This window comes from Triticum aestivum, chromosome 3D, assembly GCF_018294505.1.
Source record: "Triticum aestivum cultivar Chinese Spring chromosome 3D, IWGSC CS RefSeq v2.1, whole genome shotgun sequence".
NCBI classification, from domain to species: Eukaryota; Viridiplantae; Streptophyta; class Magnoliopsida; order Poales; family Poaceae; genus Triticum; species Triticum aestivum.
Window position 1 is genome coordinate 245,726,717 of NC_057802.1, and position 13,634 is coordinate 245,740,350.

Below are 13,634 nucleotides of genomic sequence, written 5' to 3' on the forward strand. Positions count from 1 at the left end.
ACCGACCTAGAGGATTCACAGCCCGAGCCAGAGACTGGTCAGTGAGAAAGTGCAGCAGCACACGCCAACCAGCAAAGCTACAAAGTCATATGGCCAAACACAACTTTCATATGAGCATAATCATTTGCAGAGAGTTGAGGAAAAAATCCTTTAAATAGTTCGCTTAACTTCCGGCATGTAGTTTCAATTTTATGTTTCATATAATTCACTTAATGTGAAGGTTGCAGTTGGTCTTTGAGCTAGTTGGCGCAACATGACATCTAGTTGTTAGAACTAGGTGTGCCAAAGAAAACATGTTAAATCTGTAAATCCTTCAATGTTACTTCTTCAAGTATGATGGTGACCTATTTGGAGTGACCTTGGTACTGCCCACACAATCCTTTGGGACAGTTCGTACGTTGCCAGTGCATACAATCAACTGAAACGAACACACCTGGTAATCCTCTTGATACTCTAATTAACTGCCAACCATTTTTTTGTCCTTCACAATTAGTTCTCTCAAGTACTGTGGTCCAAACACCTTCAGCACGACGCGTGCAAATTACATCGTCGTGTTCTAGCATGTGGTCTCTCCCATCCAAATTTCAGTATCATTAGCATCTGCGGCCTTACCATAAGCAAGCATCCTGAAAGCAATCGTCCTGTACAGCAAAGAAAGAAAGTTTCCTGCCATAGTCCTTGCTCAGCTTGAAGTAGTCATTAGCCTCCTCCACAACATTCACTACGCGCAAGAACAAATCTCTGCTCATCAGGAAGCGGCGTCGAAAAAAATTTCTTCATGGTATGGTCGGTTCGATCTGAAGTAGTGGGTGTAGAGAAGCCTCGCGCCAGCGAACCTATCCTGAGGAAGAGCTCTCATGCCCTTTTTATCGAACCCTTGAAGTTCGGTACATGCTCCTCTTGCTTCTCCAATTCTTATCGTGGTCATCATCATTTCAACATCTTCATTGCCCGATTCCGACGAATTTATGAACTCTCTATATATGAATCATCAAGGTCCGTGTTTTCATACGCATCATTCGATGATAAGTCCATCGGTAACCTAAAAATGACCAAAAAGAATAAAAAAACTGCTTAGACATTTCATCGAACACAAAGAACACGAGGTATATGTCGGAAGGAGTTGCATGTACCGGGACGACATCCAGTGGCAGCGAACTTGACAGCATGGACGGCAGAGTTGTGGGTTGGGGCCTCTAGTGACGACGTTGTGGGTGGGGATGACGACAGAGCAACAATGGCGGCGGAGCTATGATGACGGTTGTGTGAATGAGGCTGAAAAGAGAAGAGGAAAAGATCAGGGCGCACAAGGACGTGAGGTCTTTAAGGAATTGACGCGCCCTTGCCATCGGTCTAACATGGAGTTTCTTCATAGTGTTCCATATCCTCCCATGCACATGGTATGGGATGCCAGCCTGCCCGGATGTCTGGGGCGGATAAAAACAGCTAATAAAATGGAAAAATTGAAAAATGCGAAGAGACTCCATCACTTTCCAGACTCTACAGCACTAGGCCAGCAGCTTACCACCGATCCGCTGCCACCGGCCCTCACCACTCCCCCCCTCCCCTCGCCACGCCGCCACCCACGCCGCCGTGTCGCCTCCCCAAAGATCCCCTCTGAGGATCGATCGCCAGAACCCCGGATTCCCATCGCCGCCTAGATGGGGTGCGCACAGTCCAAGATCGACCAGGAGGAGGCGGTGTGCCGCTGCCGGGATCGGAAGCGGCTGATGGCTGACGCTGTCCAGGCGCGCAACGCCTTCGCCGCCGCCCATTCGGCCTACACCGTCCTCCTCAAGAGCACCGGCGGCGCGCTCTCGGACTTTGCCCATGGCGAGGCGCCCGACCCCAGCATGATAGCCTCCCATTCCCACCAGGCCGCCGTTGCGGCGGCCGCAGCCGGAGCCTCGGCCTCTGCGCCTCCGCCCCCGACCACCACTACTGTCCTCATCCCGCCCTCCCCCCCGCCCCCGCCCTTCATGGACTTCCCTCATGGCCTCCAGCGCTCCTCGTCAACCCCCAACATCCCCATGCCCGATCCCCGGGCTGCCACCAAGAACCGCGCCCCAGCTAGTGCTGCTATCCAGGAGGAGGAGGATGGCGAGGAGGACGATGGTCATATCATAACTGACAGCGATGATGATGATGATGATGATGATGAGGAGGAGGAGGAGGAGGACGACAACGACCACGACGACGACGATCACCACGAGCATGACGATTTCAGCATGGATGATACGGTGCACGGACAGCCGCCAAAGAGAGGGGTGATGGACAGCATGGGGTCTTCTCCAGTGACACCACCGCCACCACCGCAGCTAAACCCATCCCCAATAACGCCTGCGTCTGCGACACCACCGCCCCCCATGCCGGAGGCTCAAATGGCTACCTGGGACTACTTCTTCGGTCCAACCCCCACACCACCGCCCACCCTGGAGCAGCAAACTGATGATACTTGGATGGATAGGCGGGAGAAGGAGTCAGTGCCCGAGGTGAAGGCACCAGTGATGAATCCAGCTGTTAGTGAGGCATCTGCACCATCACGTGGTGCTGAGGAGTGGGCGGAGCGGCCACCACAGACAGCACTGGAGAAGGCGAAGGCCATCGATGAGCTTGGGGCAAACCTTCCCCCGTCGAAGCCGATTGTTAGGAAGCCACCCAAGGCACCTGGCCTGCAACCAGAAGTACACCACCAGCATGCCTCGTCCATGGGCTCAGTTGAGACCCGGAAAGGGAAGATTATGATGGTGTCTGCCAGCCTACTGCAGATTATTGCTCAGCTTGATGATAACTTTCTCAGGTCTTCGGAGAGTGCACATGATGTGTCAAAAAAGCTTGAGGCCACACGGATGCATTACCACTCCAACCATGCTGACAGTCGAGGCAAGTGTGTCTTGTTTCTTTTGAATGGAAACTGTAGGGGAGGTCCCCACAGTAATCCTTGGTTTTGAATCCTGAGCAATCAGTCCGCACCCTTTGTGCCAGACAATCACCGTGCCACAGATCGTTAGTTTTGGAAACAAGAAAGCAATTAACATTTATGAAACAATCGATGTTCTTTTGGTATAGATAAAAGTGGAAACTAAAGTTCTGCCCCGTGCCAGATTAGTTTAACAACCCAGTACCCCAGACTAGCTCTATTTTCTAAACTAGGGCGTATATAGTGTACTTCCCTTTGATGTCATTTTCCCTTCTATTTTGTTGTTATAGCACCTTTGCAAATTTGGAAACTGCATGTTGTAATGCTTTGTTGACTCGGTGCTCACAAACACAGCTGCAAGATTATTTGTGTACTTGTCTTGGGTGCTAAATTTACTGTAAGGTTACCATCATTTGTTGTTTTTGTCTCTAGCTTCATTTCAGATAACTTAGAAATATCGGCTGTGGTCCACCAGCAGCTAGTTTTCTGCTTTACTGAATTCCAAGTTTAAACTTCTCAATTTTTTGGTGTGTGCAGTGTGGTACTGAATTTACTCTTCTTTACGATCCTTGGATATTTTTCAGGACATATTGATCATTCTACGAAAATCATGCATGTTATCACATGGAATCGCTCCTTCAAGAATTTACCGGACCAAGAGGATTTAGGTGTTAATTTCGAGATTGATGAACGATTCGAAACTCATGCCACAGTTCTCGACCGGATGCTTGCCTGGGAGAAAAAATTGTATGATGAAGTGAAGGTAATGTCTATTAAAGTACTTTCTTGGAATAGCTTTGCTAGGATACTTTTTTTTGGTTTATCCATGTCCCATTTCGTTGTTAGAATATTAGTGCATTTGTCCTAGCCGCTATGTGGTGATATTTTGAAACCCGTAGTGAACAGTGAACTCCTCTGCAGCTAAATCCCTACTATTAGCCAAATTTTTAACCGTGGAACATAAATTTTGTTATCTCAAACACCAGTTTTGCTACCTTTTGTTTTTCGTGTTGCACTATATATCTTACTGTTGCATCAGGGTCAATATTTTCTAAAATGTTTCATTTATCAGGGTGTGTAATTAACCGTTCTTATACAGGTTGCTTGCCAAAGATCCTATCATTTGGAAGATACTCCCTCCAAATCCAAATTTAGTCTGTTCGGGTGTTGGCCGGTCTATGAGCCACTTTGATTGCTAATTGCTACTAAAATATGTTGGTGTAAAGCTGCAAACATCATGTATTATGAAAGTAGATTCAAGATGAAATGTAGTAATGTAGGACTATGGATTACAAATGCAGTGATAAGTCAATTCTTGTTAGTAGGAGCAATGAGTGTAGACCAAACTGTCTCGTTCACATTCTTGACCTGTGGTTTATTTTAGTGCTCTTTCCATGTGAAATCGTCAGCAATTGTTCTTTTGTCATGTTTGTTGTTTCAGTCTCTGATTTTGTTGCCTGATCTGCTTTATGAATGTGCCAAACCAGGCAGGGGAACTTATGAAAATTGATTATCAAAAGAAGGTTGATCTACTGCATAAACAAAAGAAACGTGGTGTTAAACTTGAAACCCTTGAGAAGACAAAGGCTGCCGTTAGCCACTTGCACACAAGGTACATAGTGGATATGCAATCCATGGATTCAACAGTTTCAGAAATAAATCGTCTACGTGATAAACAGCTATACCCGAAGTTAGTGGACCTTGTCGATGGGTGAGCATTCTTTGACTTATGAAAATTGTTTGGAAATGAATTATGTCATTTTCTATTTTATGCCAATTTGGTTTCTACCGTTCAGGAGCAATTAATTGTGTCAATGATATATACTTTGTCTATTTGCGGCTCCTTCTCATAATTTTATCCAGCTATCCATCTGCTGACTAAGCTACCTGATTGTCCTTGCTAATATGATGAACTATAGGTATATCTATTTGTGTGGAGATCGATTTAACAAGGCTAAAATATGCATTGCTACAGTCTAATAATGTAAAGTAAAGGGAATATGCTGCCACATAAATACTCTCCTAGCCTTGATTGACCTTGCTGTTTCAACAGGCAGTTAAATTCGCGCTTCAGTCCACAGTTTCATAGTTTTTGCTTATATATAGCATTTTGCAATTGAAAACGATAAGTAAAATTATCCAAGGCCTGTCCTAGTGAACACTATATCAAATGGACCCCCTTAGGCCCCGGTGTGGGCCAGCACACCCAAGACGACACATCACTGACTATGGAGGAAACTTTCCATAGGACATAGAAGGAAATCCTATAGAACATGAAGGAAAGGCTCCAATGTATTGGTTACCGATATGGATCCGACTCCTACCCCTATATGCCTGACGGACTGACATTAGTTCTCCATACTAGCCCTGTATAAGGGCCAAAGGGACACACGAAGAGGGGATCAACACCTTTCAGATAGCCTATAACCTTTACACCGCGTAGAGACCTCGACATTACCGTCGAGACCTAGTTCCATCTTGTCGGGTTCCCCTAATTCGCCGAGTACCCCTGATATTGTATCCATTGTACTGACCACGTATTTTAAAAAAGAGAGGGCTAGGCAGGAAGTGGAGCTTTTACCAACACAGGGGCCTGAACTGGGTAAAGCACGTGTCCCCTTCTATCGTGACGGTCCCATGACTACAAATCCATGTACTAGTTCTAGTACTGCCGTTAGAATGTGATGGAAAATCTTTGACAGCTGGTGTGACGATATCACATCGGGTCTATGGCTCCGTCCTTATCACCGGATAGCAAATCATCGCAATCGGCATGCAACTACCGACAAACGAGGAAGAGAAGCTCGGGGGCTTGGTGAATGACGGATTCCCTGTTGCCTTCTTGTTCAATGAGAAACTAAGCGACAAGGAACCTGTTTGGAAATTTGTCCTGTAAATTTTGCTGCAAAAGAAGAGAAGGTTTCTCGCTAACTTTGCAAGGAGGACCTCTACAAAATCGATGGCGATTGCCAAGGCGAATGGCCTTCGGAGACACCATCTCGACAGCACAACATTGCCCGACATGTGTATGAAGACGTAATCAGTTCATTGGTTATTTGTGGGATGCCAGAACAATGGAAAAAAGAGTGCTCAACACAAGGGGTCCCGTTGGCTATTCCAACACTAAAGAAAGTGCACTAGCATGGAGAAATAAAATGGTGCAGAAGGTTGAGAGAAGGCAGCCTTTGAGTATGGTGCAAGTTCCACCAAATGCATAATCATGGAATCGCAGCTTGTCGTTGCATCAAGGAGATCTGCGGAATCGTTGGGGGACGGCTGAACGGAGGAGGATCACGGTTTTGGACGCTTCAATGGAATGGTGGCTGCAGGATTCGTGCCAGAAGGAAGTAGGTCGTGCAAGAAGGAAGAAAGAGGTCAGGCAGGAGCAAGTGCAACGACAAAGACAACTCCAAAAAAAGAAAACACGACAAAGACCAACACCGTACCTTGACGGAGGCAAGAGGTGATCTAGCAAATCATCTTCAGAAGGCAATGATAACGACATGCGTGATCCAACTATCAATCCCCGAGGAAGAATCAAGTGTCGGCTGGGGATTCCACCTCACCTGGACCCATGGTACCAGAGAGTATTTGTTTTCATCGGATGGTTGAAGAAATAAGCAAAGAAGCCCTCACTTGGAAAGATGACGACACCATGCCTCACGCCATGCCATGTGAAATTAAATCACAAAAACTTAGGTGTGGTTTCGTTGGAGGAAACATCCTGGAGTCCCCATGGCTCAAAGATGAGCCATTAGATAAAAGGAGAGCAGCACCATTTCATGGACAGGATTTTGGATGGACCTTGCCAAGAAGTATGACTGGAAGGACAATCCATCATCATAATGAGAATAGGAAACACAGACTTGCGAAGGGTATTACCAGCGGTTTGTAGCAAGTACACCTTGATAACCATGGAGACACTCAGAAGGATGGGAATTCGACCCGCAAGAATTGGGCCGGCGGTGATGCCCCTAGCAGGAAGGACATATCGACCAAAGGGGTACATCGGTTTCTCTGTCTACATAGGGGCCACAGGAAATCATCGCACGAAATGGAGCATCTTCGTAGTTGTGGACTTAGAAATGCCCTCCAATATGGTGTTGGGATTGCATCTCCTATAGATGTTTGAAACCCGTGTCTATCACGACAAGAAGATGATGGTTTCTCTTGGAGCTTTACCGATTATGATCAAGGAAACAAAGAAGACATGATGTAGGACCAAGTCCCTGGGTGGCCCAATCTTCATGAATTGGAGGTGGATTTGAAGAACACGAAGAACATGAGGAAAATCACGAGGAATCACAGGTAAATCCAACACAAATCAACACACAAGTTTCAACACAAGATACACATGGAGAAATACTTGATCCAAATCATCCACAAGACAAAGATGGAACAAGCTAGGATTCTTCCCCAAGTCCTAAGGCAAGGGGGCTTGATGCTTCAAGGAAGCCTTCTTCTACACAGGCGGAGGTCTTGATATTCCTAAAGGAATTTTCTCCCTTAGGATGTCTTGCACTCCTATGGAGTCTTCCCCTCAAGATGAGGCCTTGATTCCACTAGGGGAGATAGATCCCACAAAGGGGAGGTACATGAGCTAAAGCTCTAATGTTTAGCCTTCCCTTAGCTAACCCTAGATTCGAGGTAGGGGAGAGGTATATATAGTCCTTATGCATGAAGGGGCAAGCGAGGAGCAGAAAGGGAATGCTACATGGGCAAAGACCAATAGCTGCACGTAGGCATGCCGGTGCAATGGGTGGGGGGAGGGTGGGGGGTGGGGGTGCCGTGTGCACGGGGGTCCAGAGGCTGCTGACCTTCGTGGTGACTCCTGTCGATGCTTTCGGAATCCGGCCTTGGGTCTTCACGTTTCCTTCGTTGCTTCCATGCTTTCCTTGCGGATGGTGTGGTGCTCGCTTGTGCACGACCTCCTCCATTGCACGTTTGTTATTCGGCTCAAACCTATAGGTGCGAATGGTAGGGAGGTCAAGTAGTATACCATCCTCGGGAGAGTGAAGTAGACATGCGTAAAGGAGAAGATTCACCTTTATATATATGATGTGGGAGATGCACGTGTCTCTTGATGATGGGGCACTTGGCATGGTGATGTCTGTGGGATGCTCCGCATCACATCACGTACCCAAACACAACTCCTGTGGGCCTAAGAGGACGAACAAAATTAAAATGAGAGTAGAGACTCGCCAAGTTCAACATGAGGACAAACTGCTCCTACAAGCAAGATTAGCAACAAGGTCAACAACGCATCCTGCCCAAAGATATGGCACAAAAGGGAGAAAGTAAAACCCATGTATCCGTGTGTATGTTCGTGACGGCATAGACCGATTCCCTTGTAAACCCACAACGGTATGATGGCAACTACTACAAGCCACTCATGCTTAGGACATTACTTTATTCCCAAGGTAATCATGTAGGGCTAGCTTAGTCATATCTTATTCATCATGTATGGTGTTATTAACAATAACATCGAGAGTTGGATGATGTATCCATTAAAATACTTCCCCATAAGGGGACATAGCTAAACCAAAAAACCCAAATGTACCATCGATGCTACTACTGAAAAGGGAAGGAAAAACATGAAGGGATTCTAAGAGCAATTACCCCGGACTAGAGGAAGACAATGCCATCAGTTGGGCACTTGCGGATCATGGGGTGGACCCTCCGCGGCAATAACTATCCGCCATGTAGCCCTCTTCTGTCGCTTTGCAGGAGGATGCCCCGCGACCTCCCTATGCGACCTCCCTATCTATGGGAGACCGTGCTCTACCTTCACTAGGGCAAAAAGGAACAATGATCAGAGAGATAGGATATTCATAATCTAGTATCAATGCTAGAAGGAAAATGGGGAAAATATAAGGACAAGCTTGATCCAAGAAAAGTGAAAAGTGATTCATGAAACTAAAAGATGGTAACATACTGACAGTCGATTCTCGGGTTCCTCTGGTGAGTGGTGAGCGATCGACAAGGGCCTAGGCGTACTAGGGGAGGTCCACTCTCAGGAATCTCCCACAAAGAGATTAGTAAGACAGTCGCTCACCTCCTCATCCTCCCAGGTGAAAGGATCTAGGAGGCAAAATCAAATAAAATTGAAGTAAGAAGAGAAAATGTGAAGAACACACAGTAAATGGAAAGTTACTAGATAGTCACCATTGAGCTCCTATACAATCTATTGTCCATTTTGGTAGTCACAGGAAGAAAGAGGACGAGATCTCAGCGGGCACTGGCGATGACGGGTGAAGTCATCGGTCAAATTCGCGCTCGTCATCTTACCTCCCCACCTCCATGAAGCTCGTAGGTGTCGCTGCAAAGAGGCAACAACTTGCCATCTGCCAGAGGCTCAGATCTTGCTGTGTAGAAGTTAATGAAGGCAGGGTCGCTGAAAGTCCTCTCCACTTAAATCCAACAGGACCGACAATCAGCCTTAGCACCGCCCGTGGCTCCAATAGGGGTGGAGACTTGTAGTTGTTGCGAGGGCGAACGACACAACAACAAAGGCCCAGAGAGTACCATTGATCTATGGAAGACATGCAGAAGTGACTTAAAAACAATGCCACATCCGGCAGCGCCCCCAAATATCGCACAGATGTGTGAAGAGTGCATGATACAAGAAGGAATCTGACGTCAGGTTTAGCATAGCAATCCCATAGAAGAAATGTGACATCAAAACAACGCCACATCCGGCAGCGCCCCAAAATATTTTTTGGAGACAAAATATTGCATAAATGCGCCCCAAAATACTGCATGATACAAGAAGGAATCAGGCGTCAAGCTCACCAGAGCAATGCCATAGAAGAAAAGTAAGCCCCGCATGAAGACGGAAATAGGTAGACTGATGCCGCATCGTAAGGAATCCGCCACCACCACCATCTCGTTTGGACAAGGCAATGGACAACTCAACCAGAGGCAGGAGCATGGAAGATGAGATCACATGGGAGGCTTTCCATGTCCTGGAGATCCCTTATCGATCCCTCATCACCGGCTCATCAAGCGTAGGTAACGGCCAACGAGGTTAGCAACTGGAGAAGCTCGCAGAAGAGCAAACGGGAAGTCGAAAAGGTCATAGTGATAGGAAAGGAGGAAGAATGTCGTATCTCTACAACAAAAACAAAAAACTCTAGAGAACATGGCACAGGAATAGGGGCACGACACCGTTCAAAATTCTGGAGATCGCCGGATTGTGGCCCAAGGAAAGAGGAAGTGTCAAATCAACAACGTCACATTGTCAAGCATCATTACATTGTCATTTCTAATTATCACGGATCCGGCACGCCAAAGCCTATCACCACGACACGTGGCCATAAGATGGAATCTCAGTCGTTAAAGGACGTGACTGCAATTGACATCGACTACGCGCCCGTGACAAAGAGGATCAACTCTCGACAAAGCAAAGCAAAGCCGACTACTCATTAATAACAACTAGAAGGGGAGGGGAATGAGCACCCAACAACTATCAAGTGCGACTGCCAACACGCAACAAGGATTACAGAGAAAACTATAGAGGACTCCTCAATCGAACAAGGAGGTGACAAGACGACTGCAAGTATCTACATCAACCTTACTCGTGGACCAAATTCTATTCCGAATACTGATGGGGGCTTGTTGACGATAAGTAAAATTATCCAAAGCCTGGCGGAGTCAACACCATATCAATGGAACCCCCCTGGGCCTAGCTATGGGCAGCTACGGGCGAGAGCTCCCAAGACGACGCATCACCGTCCATGGAAGCAACTTTCCAGATGACATAGAAGGAAATCCTATAGAACACAAAGGAAAGGGTACCCAGTACGAGCCCGACTCCTACCCCTATACGCCTGATGTGGGGTTCTCCTTACTTGTGCTATACAAGGGCCAGAGGGACACATGAAGAGGGGATCAATGCCTTTCAGCTTGCCTAGAACCTTTACTCCACATGGAGATCTCAACGCTTCCCGTCGAGACCTAGTTCCATCTTGTCAAGTTCCCCTAACTCGCCGAGTACCCCTGATATTGTAATCTTTTGTACTCACCACATATTATATAAGAAAAGAGAGAAAGAGAGAGCAAGGCAGTAATTAGGCCTGTTACCCACATTGGGTACAGGTAACCGGCTGTGACGTTTTCACAACTACAAATCAACGTACTTGTTCTAGTACCGTTGTTAGGATCCGACAAAAAAGAATTCTTCGACACCACCTATTTGTTTGTTACCATTGATTTATTTAGCATTTCATTTACTTGCGGCACACCAGGAAAGTACCTCCCACATTTGACACGAACCACTGAAGAAACCACAAAAAGGCAAAAGAAGTTTACCCTCGCCTCTCACATGCAAAGGAAAACTGAGAAAATAACCTTCCCCTATAAACGGCCAACAAACTATCAAGAGGAAGAAAGCTTTTGTTGTTATCTTCAGAAGATCCACCATATATATATGTCTTCGTACCTATATACTGTTCAATTTTGGGCATGGTTCGCTATTAAGCACTTGTTTTCCAAATATATCTGTCAATGCATCCAATTCATTGCCAGGACAGCCGGACCATATTTTCTGCAACGATTGGAGAAGTTAGTAAGAATTCCATGATTCAGTTGTCTAGGTGCGTGTAGGCAGGAGAAAATTTGTACTAGTCGGTGGATCTATTTTCCCCTAATTCAAAAGTAGCCAGCTATTTTTTGGAGACAAGGTACAATAACAGATAGTGAAATTCATGATAAAATAAGAATTGCCATCATGGGTAATAAAGGAGTTTGTAATGTTTTAATAATTTGTTCTTATTAAATGAGATCATACCTTTCTTGTGATATAGTGCTTGTTATCTTAGCTTGCATCTAAGCTTTCCAGCTTTTTTTGTTTAGCATTTCTCTTCAAGTCAATATAATGTCTTGTGCAGCATGGCAAATATGTGGAGTTCTATGCACCGTCATCACAAGAGCCAGTTTTTGACCATATCGGGGATCAGAGCTTTTGAGGTACCGCCTGTTCCAAGGGAGACAACTGATTTGCATTATAAGCAGACCTGTGAGCTACGTGACATTGTCAGGGAGTGGCATATGCAGTTTGACAAACTTATGGACCATCAGAAAGGGTACATCAGAGCACTCAATGCATGGTTGAAGCTTAATCTCATCTCCATCGAGAGCAATCTGAAGGAGAAGGTATCCTCCCCTCCAAGGCAGGTGGAACCACCTATCAAGAATCTGCTATATGCCTGGCACGACCTGCTTGAGAGGCTTCCCGTCGAACTTGCCAAAACTGCCATTAAAAGCTTTACTGAAGTCATAAGCAATATTGTACTGCTTCAGGAAGAGGAGGTCAGCCTAAGGCGAAGGTGTGAGGAAACTCGCAGGGATCTTGACCGTAAGAGGGCACAGTTTGAAGACTGGCATCGTAGGTACACAGAAAGAAAGGCATCCCAGGGTGAGGAAGCTAACCCCGAAGCAGCCAATACTCCAAGCCTAGATCATGTCAACGAGAGGAGAATAACCATTGAGGAAGTAGAAATCAGGCTGAAGGAAGAGGAGAAGCTCCACCTTAGGCTTGCGAGGCAGGTGAGGGAGAAGACGCTGGCAAACCTCCGGATGCACCTGCCAGAGCTCTTCAGAAACATGGCGGACTTTTCGTTCTTCTGCCATGACATGTACAGTAGCTTGAGAAAATCTGCAGTGCTGCCAATGCTCAGAGACGAGGTTCAAGGTTGATGGCTTGTGCGTGTTAGTGTTACTGTAATTGTCCTGCCACCAGAGGCAGGCAAATATTATTTTGGTTGTAGGGAGTAGTTGTTTGCTGGCATTAGGCCGCTCTGAATATGTATGTTCCAAGTGCACTGTAGAAGTCAGCCAGCAAAATTGAGATCATCACCTGATACCATCAATCATTTATCATGTCATATGGTCATTGAGGAAGTGGTTTAATTGCACTTCTTTGATCCGAGCCCTTACCCTTTGATAGCACCTTGCGTGTTCTGATATTTTCATAAGCACTTTTTGGACATGGGTGGAAACTTTGATGACCTGAGTACACCAGTGTACGTAAAACCTGGCATACTGAGGAATGGAAATGGTTTCGCCTTGTATTATTGTCACCAAGGAATCATAAACTTGTTTGTCTCGGTGATGAGCCGGATGCTTTATTAGGGGAATATTGTTGAACGTATATGTTGTTCAACTTTGCTTTATTTCCTGATATGACGAGGGAGTATGATGTTGGGTAGAGACCCTATGTGGCCCGATCTTCATGAATTAGAGATGGATTTGAGGAGAAATACGATGAACACGAGGGGAATCATAAAGGGGAGCACACATATCAATACACATGGATACAAATAGAGATAGTTATACGAGACGATTTTATGACAGGATCAAGATAGTCATATCGTGGAAGTGTTTCATGCAATAATCCATTTATCATTAAGAAAGTGTTTACTTCTGTAATGATAAATGCCGCGTCATGGAAGTGTTTTCGTCAAGGGTAACCGACACATGGTATTCATCATAATGGTTCGCTGTTAAGCTACAAGGCGCGGGTTTTGGATCAGATACCCGTTAACAACCTTGATTAATGACGATTTTCCACATGTCAAATTCTCATTCGACAACGGAATCACGCGTGTTGCGATAGGTGTCGCTCATCCAACGGACGATACGTGCCAATGAAACGACGGCACATGGCATGACCCAACAGTGTCCCGTTTAATTAAGAAGGCTGGCCCAGTTGGAG

The 13,634-nt window shown here is 46.0% G+C and overlaps 1 protein-coding gene across 1 annotated transcript; it reads left to right on the forward strand.

Annotated features, from left to right (window-relative positions):
* The first annotated feature begins 1,464 nt into the window (after window positions 1-1,464).
* Window positions 1,465-12,865, forward strand: LOC123078317 (protein ALTERED PHOSPHATE STARVATION RESPONSE 1). Its single transcript, XM_044500784.1, has 4 exons — window positions 1,465-2,883; window positions 3,505-3,683; window positions 4,408-4,631; window positions 11,809-12,865. Exons 1-4 carry the CDS (start codon window positions 1,662-1,664, stop codon window positions 12,614-12,616), a joined length of 2,433 nt encoding a protein of 810 aa, XP_044356719.1. The 5' UTR covers window positions 1,465-1,661; the 3' UTR covers window positions 12,617-12,865.
* The last annotated feature ends 769 nt before the right edge of the window (window positions 12,866-13,634 follow it).

Coding starts and splice junctions, on each gene's coding strand:
- LOC123078317 (XM_044500784.1), top strand. CDS start 1,662: ATGGGGTGCGCACAGTCCAAGATCGACCAGGAGGAGGCGGTGTGCCGC. Junction 3,684..4,407: donor AATTGTATGATGAAGTGAAG/GTAATGTCTATT, acceptor GTGCCAAACCAG/GCAGGGGAACTTATGAAAAT. Junction 4,632..11,808: donor TTAGTGGACCTTGTCGATGG/GTGAGCATTCTT, acceptor TGTCTTGTGCAG/CATGGCAAATATGTGGAGTT.